The sequence below is a fragment of the Bos javanicus genome, chromosome 22 (assembly GCF_032452875.1).
Source record: "Bos javanicus breed banteng chromosome 22, ARS-OSU_banteng_1.0, whole genome shotgun sequence".
Classification (NCBI taxonomy): domain Eukaryota; kingdom Metazoa; phylum Chordata; class Mammalia; order Artiodactyla; family Bovidae; genus Bos; species Bos javanicus.
In genome coordinates this window covers 37,505,240-37,518,990 of record NC_083889.1, presented here as the reverse complement: position 1 = coordinate 37,518,990, position 13,751 = coordinate 37,505,240, and the positions used below count along the sequence as shown (strand labels likewise).

Below are 13,751 nucleotides of genomic sequence, written 5' to 3'. Positions count from 1 at the left end.
AGGGCTTCATGGAGAACCTGTGTGAAGGGACCCTTGTGCTGAAATGAGTGAGTGAGAAAGAGTAGTCATGGGACGGGCCAGGAGGAGTGGGTTCCATGCAAGGAGAACAGTGCACATGAAGGTCTTAAGTCAGAAAAGAACGTGGCTTATTTGAGAACCAGCGAGGAATCTCTTGGAACAAGAGAAGATCCGAGAGGTTGGATGACACCGATTTAGAGCCCTGGGGAGAAGGGTTTCAGGCAAAGGAGCTGTTTGCGCTGGCTTTCAGTTGAAAGTAAGGCGATCGTGTTGTGTGGCCTTACACATGCTCCTGTTTCCCCAGTGTGATTTTAAGTTGAAGAGGAGTTCCGTGGCCCAAAAAGTTTATAACCCAGTCTTTCTGAAAGGAAAGTTTTTTTTTTTTTCTGAAAGGAAAGTTTTTGTTATTGCAGGACTTCTCAGAGCCTTTAATGAGTGCTGTTCGTTGTAACTCTCAAATGAACATAGGATGATATCATATATAATGTGGACTGTCAGGCTCTTGTGACCTGGGAACCTGTTTTAGGGGAGCATCTGGGAGACTAGTGTTGGATAGAACCGACTTTGGGAAGCACTGAGCTTTGTTAAAGCGGGCTGTCTAGTAGTACCTAGTCATCCCACGTCCTCCCTTTGGGCATCATTTACCCTAGTGCCTCCCTGAGTAGACCCTACAAGTACGTCTATTTGCCTCTCTGCTTGTGTTTCCTATTATAGTCAGAGGAACTTGTCAGAGACCTTGGATAGTCCACGATCCAGAGGACCATGTCTATGGTGATTAGTAGGGCTTACATTTGTTCATAGTGAAGACCAGCCCCATGGCAGTGTTACTCGGCTTTATTTCATGTTTGTTCCTAGTTCTTACTAGGTAAGAGCTCTAATGAAGTAACGGTGTTTTGACCCAGAGACAGACTTGGGCAGTGGTTTTGGAATATTTTTTGGTGGGGGGTGGTAGCCTCAGATCAGACAACTTTAAGATGCGTGAAATCTCAGTTTCTTACCCTGTGGGACCTGGAGAGCTCACTGAGGTTACAGATCTGTGGATTTAACATACTCGTCAGGGTTTAGAAGAGTCCCGGGGATTTCTATCCCTGTTACGTTGATGAGTGGTTTACGGCCAGGGTTTGGGTGAGAGACTCTGAGTTGCTTCTTGGTGGCTCCTGCGGAGAGACATCTTTGCACTGTAGTGTCTGAAGCAGCAGGGTCCCCTGGCTGACTGCTGTTCCGTCTCTCTGATGTGTCGCAGTCTGCCTGCCTTATCAGTCACTTGCTCCCAGTGAGGAGGAAACTTTCTTTCCATTACCGTGACCTTTGATTTTAAAAAATCAGTTCAGCAGAGACAGGCTGCTCAGTGATGAGCTGGCATACAGGCCTGGGGTGGGTAGGAGCTTGGAGAGAGGTGCCAGGCCAGATGCTTGAGGAAATGAGTGCTCTCGACACGGGATTGAGGGGGGCTGGCACAGGCAGCCCCTGGGATTTGCCAGGAGCCCCTCAGCACTTCTCAGCAGAGGAGAACTCCTCTTGAGGTGGCGTCTTTGAGGCACTCAAGGAGCCTCCTGATGCAGTCCGGGTCCCACGCCCTGACGCAGCTGCATGTCCTCTCTCCTGCGAGGAGCCCCAGCGCTGTCCTGAGCCCTCGTGCTTCGGTTGCTGTGGCTAAGCCGGGGGTGCGTGGGGGACTGTAAGCTGGCAGTGGTTCAGTGGTCCGCAGCGTGTGGAGGCTCTGGATGGCAGTGAGGGCAGCTGGCTCTTGCTCTGACTCAGCCTGCGTGCTCCGTCTGCTGTCTGTGTGCCGTTACCACCAAGGACGGGCTGGGATGGTCATCAGATTTTGATGTGAGTTTTCTTTTTTTTTTAATTTTTAAGACTGGCTAAAAAAGGAAAAATGGATACAAAGAGGCACATAGTAAAAAGTTTTACTTCCCCTGATCGCCATGCTCCTGTTTTCCACCCACTCCTCACAGACAGTTTTATTAGTTGCTTGTATGTCTTGGGATTATTCATGCAAACGTAGGTCAGTAAGACTGCCTAGTCTTTTTTTTTTTTTTTTGGTCTCTTTATGCAAAAGGTAGGAAATGACTTGAAAGAGCTTTTTAATGAGAAACTAGTAATGTCATCCAGAGTCCACATCCCTGCCCCTATGGAAGCCTTTCCTTTTCCCCAGGTTTGGTTCCAGCAGCCTGGCCCTGAGGCTCCGTCCTCCTAAGCCACCTGGTGGCCATGAGACGCCACTGCACCCAGGGAGCAGGGGCCCCTGCATTGAGTTTCAATCAGGGCTTCTCACAGGTGCCAGTGCCCCAGGGGTCTTGCTGAGATATACTGTCTGATGAAGGAGGTCTAGGGTGGGGCCCAGGGACTCAGCATTTCCAATAAGCCTCTCCTGTAATGTCAGTGCTTATCCTTCGTGAGTAACATGGGGATAGAAGCCCAGCTTCTCAATCAACCTCAGCATCTGGAGAAATCTAGAAGTTACTAGTGCCTGGACCCCCACCCCCGTGATCCTGGTGTGGCCTGAACACCACGGATGATTGTGACGTGCAGCCACGTTTGGAAGCACAGACTTAGAGTAGGAGCCGCACTCTTGCTGGGGGAAGGTTTTAAGGCTGGTGTGAACACTTGCAGTTATTTAATTCCTTTTATGAATAGCTATAGTTCGTCTCAGCACCCTACTCCAGCACTCTTGCCTGGAAAATTCCATGGACGGAGAAGCCTGGTGGGCTGCAGTCCATGGGGTCGCTAAGAGTTGGACACAACTGAGCGACTTCACTTTCACTTTTCACTTTCATGCATTGGAGAAGGAAATGGCAGCCCACTCCAGTGTTCTTGCCTGGAGAATCCCAGGGACGGGGGAGCCTGGTGGGCTGCCGTCTATGGGGTCGCACAGAGTTGGACACGACTGAAGCGACTTAGCAGCATAGTTCGTCTCAGAAAGCATCGAGAGAGATTTGGCAGCGATCTAGGCCAGCTCTCTGACTTGAAGGCTGAGGAGCACTGCTGGTAGTTGGATCAGCCAGAGCTGCCGCGTGAAGTGTGGGGCAGGGCAGTCTTGGCAGCTGACTTCTAGTCAGGCCATTTGCTGTTTTGCTACCTGAGTGTTAATTATGCTATAGGGTTTTTTGATATTTTGGTGCTGTTAGATTTTATAAATCATAGCTAAAATAAAAGTGGGGAGGGTCCCTCATGTGACTGTTTGAATAGATACCCAGATAGTATTGTCAGAATCCATTGTCAGAACACTGACCAGAAATCCCCTGAGATTTGGGGCTTCCCAGCTCTGCAGGCAGTATCTGGGACCTGGCAGTTGTTACTAACTAGCTGTGTCCTTCCTTTTTCCCTGTTTGTTCATGAGTTCTCTTAGTGTTTGAGTGCCTTTGTGTCCTAGACCTTGTGCTGGATGGACAGTAGTAAATCAGCTGTGAATTGCTCCATCTGCAGAGACGCTGGACAGTAATCCTCAGTCACACTTTTTAAAACTACCAGAGCCTTCCCAAGTCTAGGAATGGGGCAGAGCGGGAAGTAAGCAAGTTAGGAAAGTCATATTTCCTAAGAAAGTGATGATGGGCCAAAACGGAAGGATGAGCAGAAGTTGGGGTGACCGTGTCTTAGGCAGAAGATACATGAGGTCTAGCGCCATGACCTGGTTTAGGAAGAAGGAAGATCAGTAGCCAGAATCAGGGCGTTCGTGGCGCTGGATGGAAGGATGTGGTATGAACATGTGGCCCCAGCGCATGGACTTAAGGCCAGTGTTCTCAGAGCACAGGAAAGTGTGAAGAGTTTGAAGTGACACTCCTTGTGGCTCAGCATCTTGGCGCGATCCCTCTGACCAAAGGATGTATTCGGTGCCAGAGGTGTAGGAGGTCTCCTTCTGAAAGTTTCCACGAAGGGCCCTGGTGGACGCTGCTCATGCCCTCTTCTGTTTTGCAGGAAGATCCCGCCCGTTCCCAGTACCACATCGCCTGTGTCCACACGTGTTCCTCACCGGACAAACTCTGTGCCGACGTCACACTGTGGGGTTAGCTACCTGGCAGCAGCCACCGTGTCACCTTCCCCTGTCCCGCTCTCGTCCACCTGCGTCTCCCCCAGCAGTAAGTTGGTCCCAGCTCACGGAACCACACTGAACGCCCAGCCCGCCGCCTCCGGGGCTGTGGACCCTGTGAGCAGTATGCAGTCCAGACAAGTGTCTTCCTCCTCCTCCTCCCCCTCCACGCCCTCCGGCCTGTCCTCCGTGCCCTCCTCCCCCATGGCCCGGAAACCTCAGAAGCTGAAATCCAGCAAGTCTTTGCGGCCCAAGGATTCTTCTGGTAACAGCACGAACTGTCACAACGCCAGTAGCAGTGCCGGCGGCGGCTCAGGAAAGAAACGCAAAAACAGCTCCCCACTGTTAGTTCCCTCGTCCTCCTCCTCATCATCCTCGTCCTCTTCTTCTCATTCCATGGAGTCTTTTAGGAAAAACTGTGTGGCTCACTCTGGACCTCCCCACCCCTCAGCAGTAGCTTCTGCCCCAGGCATCAGCCTCAATTGCGTGGCCAGCCGAGCGAACTCGGTGGGTGGCCGGCACGAGCAGCCGGGGTGCCGGGGCACCTCCAGCGGGAACCCCTGCGAGTCCATCAAGAGGATGAGCGTGATGGTCAACAGCGGCGATTCCACACTCTCCCTTGGCCCCTTCGTGCACCAGGCCGGCGGCGAGTTACCCGTCAACTCCCACGGCGCCTACCCGCACTCACACACTCCTCTGGACAAACTCCTAGGAAAGAAAAGAAAGTGCTCACCCGGCTCGAGTGGTGTCAACAGCAGCGGCGGCAGCAGCAAGCCCACCAAGGTGGCCAAACTGCCGGCCGTGAACAACGTCCACGCGAAACACGTGGGCCCCAGCCCGGGGGCACCGGGGCTGACGAACAGCTCCCTCCTCCATCAGGTAGGACAGGGCCTGGGGGCCCCGTGGGGAGGCTCGTGGCCTCTCCCTTGACATGGTTGATCAACTCAGAGATCTGTGCGGTCGGTTTGGTGGGTTTGCCTAAAAGCAAGTGTCCGGCTTCACGGTGTCTTTTAAGAAAAGGCCGAGTTGAAGGCCAGATGAAGGTCACACGGGCGCCTCTCTGCCAGACTCTGATGACTCGGAAGATGCTCCTGGCTAAGGAGGCCACACCAAGCGCATTTCAGCAGCTGGGGCGGTGGACACCGTCCTGCATGACGGTGGGGCCCTCAGTGTCCTGGAGCGCAGTCCTTTCGTACGTTTTTCTGAAGAAAGCTGGGCGAAAATCAAGCTGATGTAGAAAGGGGTGATTTAAATTTGAAAAAGGCTGTTAATATTTTTCCCATCAAAGAGTTTCAGATTTTCATGTTAATTCCCTCCCTCTGTGTTTTCCTTCCTGTTTTCCAAGGAGGCAGGGAAGCAGAATTTAACTATGGCAGAGCAGAAGACTAATATCTCATTGAAGTTAACAGATTGAAAAGAAACCTGAATGTGACCTGTTTCTAGAAAAGGGCTTGTCGGGCATCGGATTTGTTACTGACCGTGGTTTCTCTGGCTGTGTCTTGTCTCCTCCCCACTCCTCCTCCGGCTGCTGTTTGCTCCTGTGGCCAGTTCCTCCACCTTCCTCTTTGTTCTGTCCAGCTCCTCTCTCATCTTGTCATTTCATTCAGCAGAGCACTTTCTGTCTTTGCTTACAAGCAGGAATTTCAGCAGTGTCACCCTCAGAGCTCTGCTTTAAAATGTGAGGCTCTTTTTGTTTTGTTTGGTTTTGTTTTCCCTTCCTCATCTTCAAAACTGAACATAAATGTCAGACTAGAACTTGTCCAGAAAATACCAAGAAGTTTCTTCATGAGACAGAAGTTTCCCTCCAGTATATGTGTGAATGAAAACTCGGCGCCAAAGGTGTGGGGAAAATAATGACGCATAAATTTCAGTAGCAGCTGCTTCAGTTCTTCTCTTTGAGCCACAAATACATACGGGCTATTTGTGTGTCATTTGGGCCTTTGAACAGGATTCCTGGACAAGTGAAAACTTCTTGATTTATAGTTTAATGATAAGCATAAAAATGCACTGCAAACCCTGTAAGAATCCATCCCTTAGTAATACCCTTCTGAGCATAGTTTCCCGATTCATGTGAATCCCGGGAGGGAAGTCCCACTGCACGCACCCCTGTCACGGAGCGGGCCGTCTTCACACGGAAGCCGCTGCAGACCAGACCGCCCCCGGTGTCAGGGCAAGGTGGAGTACTGGCGAGTGGGCGCCTCGTCTGCACAGAGCGGCGACTCCCAGAAACTTGCTCTAATTTCAGAGAGAAACTGCGCATCTGAACCTTCATGAGAAATTTAACCATTTTCCAAAACTCTGTAGTTTTTTTTTTCATTTTGTCTTGATCTGGTGAAGCCCACACATCTCTCAGCTAAGTTTGGCTCAGGAGCTACCCATTTGCCACCTCTCATTTCCACCATCTGAGGAGGACTACGTCCCCCTTGGACAAACAGCCCATGTTTAGGTTCTTTTCCTTAAAAGCAGTTTCACATCATGTTTGTATTTGAGAAAGGTTTTCTCTGTGCAGTGCAATACTTTCTGTTACGCTACACAAACTCGGTGGGCGGGGGGTGTGGGGCATGGCTACAGACCACAGGATGGACGAACTGCCCAAAAAAGTATTGCATATTTTTACATCCCTGATCATTTAGCTGCAAGAGGCAACCAGTAGCTTTCTTCAGACTATCAAAGGGACCCATGCCTCCAAAATGCTGTACAGAAGTCTGCTCTTAGACCACTAGGGGCCTGACCTCGCTCTTCTCCATGGAGCAGATTTTAGAGCCGAGATAACTGGGCTGGTTTGAGTCCCTTCAACAGCAGAATCGGGGACCTGCTGGGGAGCCTGGGAGATACTGCTGAGTGCCCGCCCAGCCCCTGAGTCAACTTGTGGGCTTTGCCACCAAGGACCTAAAAATAGCTCACTGCAGGCCAGCGAAGGCCAGAGTTCCCTCTCCCTGCCTCCCCTCCGCCTTGGGTGTGAGCTTTCACACCTGTGTGCTCGCCCATTTGACCTTGTTCAATTCTCAGTTGACAACCTGGAAAAGCCTCAAGGAAGCAGCATCCGTAAATAGAACCAAAAGGCAAACATGTGAGCCTTTTCTCTAAGCTAGAAACCCAGGCTGCATCTCTTCTGGACTGTTTTCTGAGAGCCAGTCTCTTAGAAGGGTTGTGCCCAAGGTCGTTGGAGACTGTTGAAAGCTAAAACCAAGTTCTCTAGCTGCCTGCTCCTGGCACGGCCCGGGCAGAGGAGACATGAGCGGTGCGTGGTCTTGGGAGTACCTTTTTAGAATCAGGGCAGGGCTGGGGACAGCCGCTTACTTACCTTTCGATGTCTCCCCACCCCCCTCTTTTTTGAAAGCCAAAGGCCCATCCCTGACAGCTGGAAATAGCATGGGGAGGAATAATGTGGACACTTTGGACGACAAGTTACACCTCCACTCAGCACTCTGGATTCCACGACACCTTTGAGTCTGTTTTCCCAGCCTCCTGTGGGCCTCGAGGGTAGAAATCTGCCGGGCCGTTGTTTTAATGAGGATGCCCCTGAAGCTTTGTCTGTAGCAGTGAGTACTCGTTACAGGACACTGGATCAAGTCCAGCCACCAGGTTGCTTTTATCAGTGTTAGAGGTCTGGACAGCTTGCTGCCACCTGTGAGAAGTTCCTGTCTCGTTGTTGCACCTGCAGTGTATCACCGAGCCGCTCTTGGAGGAGGCTGGCTGGCGCCAGTGTCTCGGCAAGAGTGTGACTGTAGTCTTTGCTCCCTCTCTCCCTCCCTCACTCTCCCTGCCTAGGTCTTCCCTCACCCTGGCATCTGTAGGCCCCAGGTCCCTCTCCAGCAGTCAGATACCGTAACTGGAGAGACCTCTGGGGGCAAGCAGAGCTGCACCCCGAGCAGCCCTCTGGAGAAGGGAGTCTGTGGCTAGGTGTTTACATCTGGAGTCCGGAATGGAGTGTGGACGTTAGTGTGAGGCGCCGTGATAAAAGAGCCTGTGTTTTCGCCCAGCCTTTTGCAAGTAATTCGGGATCAGAAGCCGTCAGAAGTTTTTCATGTGTGAACTGGTTTAAAAGCCATTGATGGCCAGAGAGCAAGGATACACCAGTGTAGAGGCTTACTTTTCATGGTACAAAAGCAATTCTGTGTGAATTTAAAAAAGGAAAAGAAAATGCAGACAATTTTGATATGGAAAGCCAAATTTTGATGGGAGGGGGCAGATAAAAATCATTGTGGGGGAAAATTTTCCACAGTTTCCAAAGAGATTGATTTTTTTTTTAACCTTTGTTTTCATGTTAAACAATATGATTAGGCCAGTTGTCCCGCCCAGGCTCCTGTTTTTAAAAATTGCCTTTGTAACATGAAATAACTGGGATGCAGCAGAATCTGTCACTCACCAAGTCACTGGAATACTTAGATGTTTCCGAGGCACTCTGTGTGTTCCCCTCAACCTCTTTGGATCCTGTCCTGGGACTAAGTGTCAATTTCTGTTTGGAGCACTCCCGGTGTTGTGCGTATCTACACCCCGTATCCTGCCGCTGCACACGTTTCTGGGGATGCCATTGAGGTGGGCAGCAGGCACCCAGCGCGGGGCGCAGGTGACGGCACCCATGTGGAGGTGGTGGGGTGCTCTGTGACATACCTCCTTTCTTGGGATTAATGCCTGTGATGTTCCTGAGGGTTTCAGAGACCACCCACCCACCCCCCACCCACCCAGAAGGTTTTTTCTAGTACGCCCCAGAGAAAGAGTTTGATAGGTTAAGGCATCTCTGCCTGAGAAGGTGCCATTGAATTTGAGGGGATGAGCTGGAGCTTTTCAATAGTTGATTCCACCGGCACCTCCTGAAAGGAGAACCAGGCATTTCACTTAGAGGAACACAGGAAGTTGCCAACCACAGGGTAAATTTCCCAAGGCTCCAATCATGGCCCCGGGTAGAGCCAGGACAGAGCCAGTCAGTGCATCTATTTTCCTTACAATTCTTGGGTTACAAACTTCAGATTCAGGGAATTTTCAGTCAACAACAGGTAGAATGAATAAATACTTGGTTACCAGCCTAATAATGTGAATCGCTACAGAATTATTATGTAAGATAACAAAGTTTATGGAGATACTTTAGCTATAAATTGATGTAAAATATTGATTCTTTTTTTTAAAGGAAGGGGAGAACAGTATCTTGTTTAGTTATTATGCAATCAATTAGTAAATGTTTTTAAAATGATACTGTAAGAGAGCTTGTAAGAAGAGTGCACAGATGGGCCCATTTGGTGTGGTTAGGAGAGGTTGGTCTGGTTTTTCATCCCAGGAGAGGGACAGAAGGAGGTAAGAGGAAGTCAGAACGTACCTAGCTGATTCCTCAGTGACAAGTGCAATGGGGGATGGGTAGAATTTATTTTCAGAGCCAAGGGGACTTGATGGTTATAAATAAAGTTGCTTTTAGTGATGGAATTGTAGACAGATCATGTTGTTCCAGAAGATGTGAATAGGACCCATGATAGAAAGTTGACTCAGAATAATGTAGATATTTAGATAAGCGAATCTTGATCCTTTGATTTCTTAGATTGAGGTTTTAATTTCATTATTGTCTCCCGGTAGTACACAGAGCATCGGGATTAGGAAATTAGCCATTTTGGACTCTGCCTGCCACAAACAGACCTATTCTAAACAGTGCTATTAAATTTTAGACTGTTGTTCAAATATTTTTATTTTCTCCTACAACTACTTTTTATTATAATGAACAAGTAAGACCATTTAAAACACGGGAGTACAAGTATTTTTTTGAACTGAATTAACTTGCAGAAACCAAATTTGCAGTGGTTGGGTTGTTTCTAGACAGACTTTGGTATCAATTTAAAACCAAGATAACTTTTATATTCTTTCCAATAGAATTCCGTGACAACTCCTGCAGTTTTCTTAACTTACAAAAAAAGAAAAAGTGCTGCAATGATGAACAAAGAATTATACGAAACCTACTTTTGTATCTTTATTTTGGAATTTCTTGTTCTATTATAAATATGGAAGTATCCCTATTTGAGAAGACATATTTTGTTAAAAATGAATTGTACATATTTAAATATGTATTTTTGCACAGGTCTTTTTTTCTGATATCCTGTTTTGGTACAGTTGAGATCATCTAGTATTTATTTATTAATTAATAAAAGTAAATACCTTTTTATAATTTGAAGTGGCTCACTGCCAAGCCAGTAGTTCTAGGACCTGCCTCCTTTACCATGTAAGGGACGCCTCTGTTCTGTGAAAGTCTTCTGTCCCTTTCAGTGTCTCGGGAGTGGATTCGTGCAGATGAAGTGGGCATTGCTTCTCCCTAGTTGCTTGATTTCCCTGTAGACTACATGTAACAAGTGACACACTGCTTTTCTTTTGTTATGTGTGAGAGTGAGTGTGTGTGTGTGTGCGCCCCGAGCACACGGGTGTTAGTATGTGACGCGATTAAAACAAATGGGAAAAACACAAAACTGAAAGTGCCTGAACCTAGTTTTAAGCTTTGACAGATTCTTTAAAAAGACTTGAATGTTCAGTTGAACTTTTTTGGAGTTTGCTTTTTCCACCTAAATATTGTTACTTAAATTTTAGGGGAGGAGTTGAAAACCACCAAATGCTGGTAATTTTATAAGGTATTTTAAAATCAAGACCTTTTGGTTCACAGGAATTCAACTGGCAATGAATTGCCCAGTGGCACCAAGGGTTACAAATCTTCTGTCAGCCAGCAACTTAACAGCGTGTCCGTTTTGTTATTCACTCGTGAAATGCAGAGTTTAAAATAGAATATTTAAAATATTTTGTATTCCAAAAAATATAATACAGAGTACCTCTGAGAACATTGAAAAAAAATGTATAATTTGAAAAAATGTAACTTATAAAGGCAGCTGTCTTCCTGCAAGAGTTCTGTTGCCAAGGAATTTCTTAATGTCTCTCATTCTGTCCTGCGGTGGGGGGGATAGTTGGGCTTTGGAAAAATGATTGTTAAAAGTTTCATTATGTTTAGCAGAAAAATAATCATTTTTACATTTTGTGTAAAACCTTTTACATTTTCAGATCATTTAAATGAGCACTACATACTGTCAGTGTGAGTGTAGGGCCTTGAAAGCATTTTGCCGGTTTCTTTCTTTTTTTTTTTCTTCCCTTTGAGCTTGGTTATAAAAGCAATCTCCTGTTTAAAATGTGTGAATAGTTTGATCATTTGTACACATAATCAAGAGCATCTCAGCTGGACTTTTTGTTGGCTGCTGTATAGAACATGAACAAATGCAAGGGATAGAGGATTACTTTGGATATTTAAAAGAGAAGAAGAAATATATAGTCTATTTGTTTTGTAACAAGTTCTGTAAATAAAATAATTTATACTATTTATAAGAAAAGTTGTGCTTTGCTTTATGAGAAATTAGTTTGTGGAACAAACATGTTAACGGGCAATAAAACTAGGATTTCTCAATAAATAAGGTTGGCTGCATGAAATATTTTACATGTTTCTGCCTCGTTGTGATCCTGAACCTCTCCCGATCTAGTCTGACTCTTCATTTTTAACATCAGACACCCTTGTAAAGCCCCTTCCTTCAGCTTCCCTTCTGTGCAAGCTACAAACTTTAAGGGCTTAAGATGTTTCCCTTCTTGGGCACAGAACTTCACCGTGGGTAAATTAATAACTGGCTAAACAGTGAGCACCACTGTATTCGCGCCCTGTAGGTTTGTCAGCAGAAGGAAATCGATAGGGTGAGAAATGCATTCTGTTTGTATTATTTGATGGCATGTGGTCAGTTTTGATTGCAGGTAAGTCTGTGTGTGTGGGGGGGGGTATTTAATCTTCATTTTACATTGGAGTATAGTTGATTAACAATGTTGTGTTTGTTTCAGGTGTACAGCAAAGAGGTTCAGTTACATGTATACAGGTATCCTTTTTCAAATTCTTTTCCCATTTAGGTTGTTACAGAATATTGAGAGAGGTAAGTTTTTATCCCAAGTGGGTCTGGTTTCTTTCTTTCTTTCTTTCTTTTTTTTTTTTACATACCTCCCTCTCTGGCAATACAAGTATATTAGTATTAGGCACAGCATAATCTTTCATCTCAAGAAATTTGGCCATTTTTACCATTTGCAAACCATTCTTAAAAATTCCAAATTATTTTTGTTGCTTAAAAGACTAAGGGAAGCAGTGGATCTGTGGACTGGAATAAAGGTGAGTAATTACAGGAAGGGGTCAGGCTGGCTTCAGTCCCCACTGCCCTGCTCCATGGACTTACATTCCATCCTTAGATCAGCTGACTGTTCAGACTCATTCTTAATAAATTCCCTATAGGTAACTCCTTTCACTTTGGATGTGCCCCTGAACGTCCCAGGAGAAGGTTCACTCACTCGTCCTCTCGTGCTTTTCTCACTTCTGTTCTCTTGCAGGTAACCTGACCCGGGACAGCAGGAGATTACCCCAGTTCACTGAGCAGGGGATTGGCAGTTTTGGATCTTGACCTGAAGGAATCAACCGGCAGAAAGGCAGGTGAGGTCATCCCAGGCGGAGGGAGCAAAGTGGGCCAGCACAGGTGGGAAGACACACAGACTGGAGGAAGGCTCTGGCTGAACGGGGAGGGGGCCGACAGGGTAGGAGCAGGTGGCACCAGATCGTTCAGGACCTTTCATGTCAGGGGGCCTGCATCCTTAGGAGCGTGCGATTCAACCAGATGTCACTGTCAGAGCCCAGAGATTTTCACAGCCTAGTCCTAGCATTGTAGCTGCCGAAGGTGAAAGCCATTCACGTCTGTACTGGCGACCGTGGAAAATCAAAGAAGCACTTAAACCTCTTTCCCTTTTTCTCACATTTTCACTCTTGCCTAATCTCTGTCCTTAGCCTTTACTCTCCACCCCTCAAGTCCTCCTCATAAAACTCTGCCCTAAATCAGAGCTCAGGTTCTGCGCCTTCTGACTCCACTGTCTGCTCTCACAGTCCTCTCTTTCTCGTAAGAAACACTTGCTCCTATTGCAAGTGGGATGTATTAAATGAGTCTAATATGTATATTTTAATCTCTACCACATAGGACCCTCCCAGGTCAGAATGGGCAGGTGAGGACAGAATGGACAGATGAGAACCCAGGGACAAAAATAACTGATAAAGCTGTCGTAGTGATCCAGATAGCAGCCATTAAGTTTCTAAACTAAGACAGTGACCATGTGAATAAAGTGGAAACTTATTCAAGGATCTTTTAACAGTAAAACTAACAGATTTTGAGGTCTCATATGGGGAAGAGGGAGGCTAAGGTAATTTAGAGATTTCTGGCTTGGCCAGGTCGGTTGAGCCTTAAATGAAATACATGCTGTGGTGACAGAGAAGGAAGACACTGCCATGAATTTGAGTTGCCTGTGTAATACCCAGTGGCTATGTATGTACAGTCTGGAGCTTAAGAGACGGATTTGAGCATAAAATAGAATTGTAGGGTTGCCTTTCACTAGGAGTGAATGAGTTCATCTAGGAGAAATAGGTAGCAATCTGACTTGTTATTAGTTTAATGCTCATCAAGTTGGAGGCCGATGCCCCAGATGTGGTGGTGAGCACTTCGCATCCCTTCTCTCTCTCAAATCCCCTAACAGAGTACGTACTTGAGTGCTCCTTCTCCTGCTGATGAGCAGCTTCCTAAAAGCTACGTGTCTCTGCCCCACAGGGCCAGCCTTTGAATTCAGGTCTGTCAGATCAGCAGTTCTTAATCTTTTTTTTTTCTTTCTATAGATTCTC

At 46.9% G+C, this 13,751-nt stretch overlaps 1 protein-coding gene across 5 annotated transcripts in view; it reads left to right on the top strand.

The window, feature by feature from the left end:
- ATXN7 (ataxin 7) overlaps positions 1-13,751 on the top strand; it is a 163,447-nt gene that overhangs the window by 126,615 nt on the left and 23,081 nt on the right. For 4 of the 5 annotated variants that reach the window (XM_061396501.1, XM_061396503.1, XM_061396500.1 and 1 more), the window contains one exon: positions 3,940-12,524. In XM_061396501.1, the coding sequence (XP_061252485.1) occupies positions 3,940-4,981 (1,042 nt within the window). In that variant the 3' untranslated portion in view covers positions 4,982-12,524. The remainder of the gene's footprint in view (positions 1-3,939; positions 12,525-13,751) is intronic. The other variant, XM_061396502.1, reaches the window with a different exon arrangement.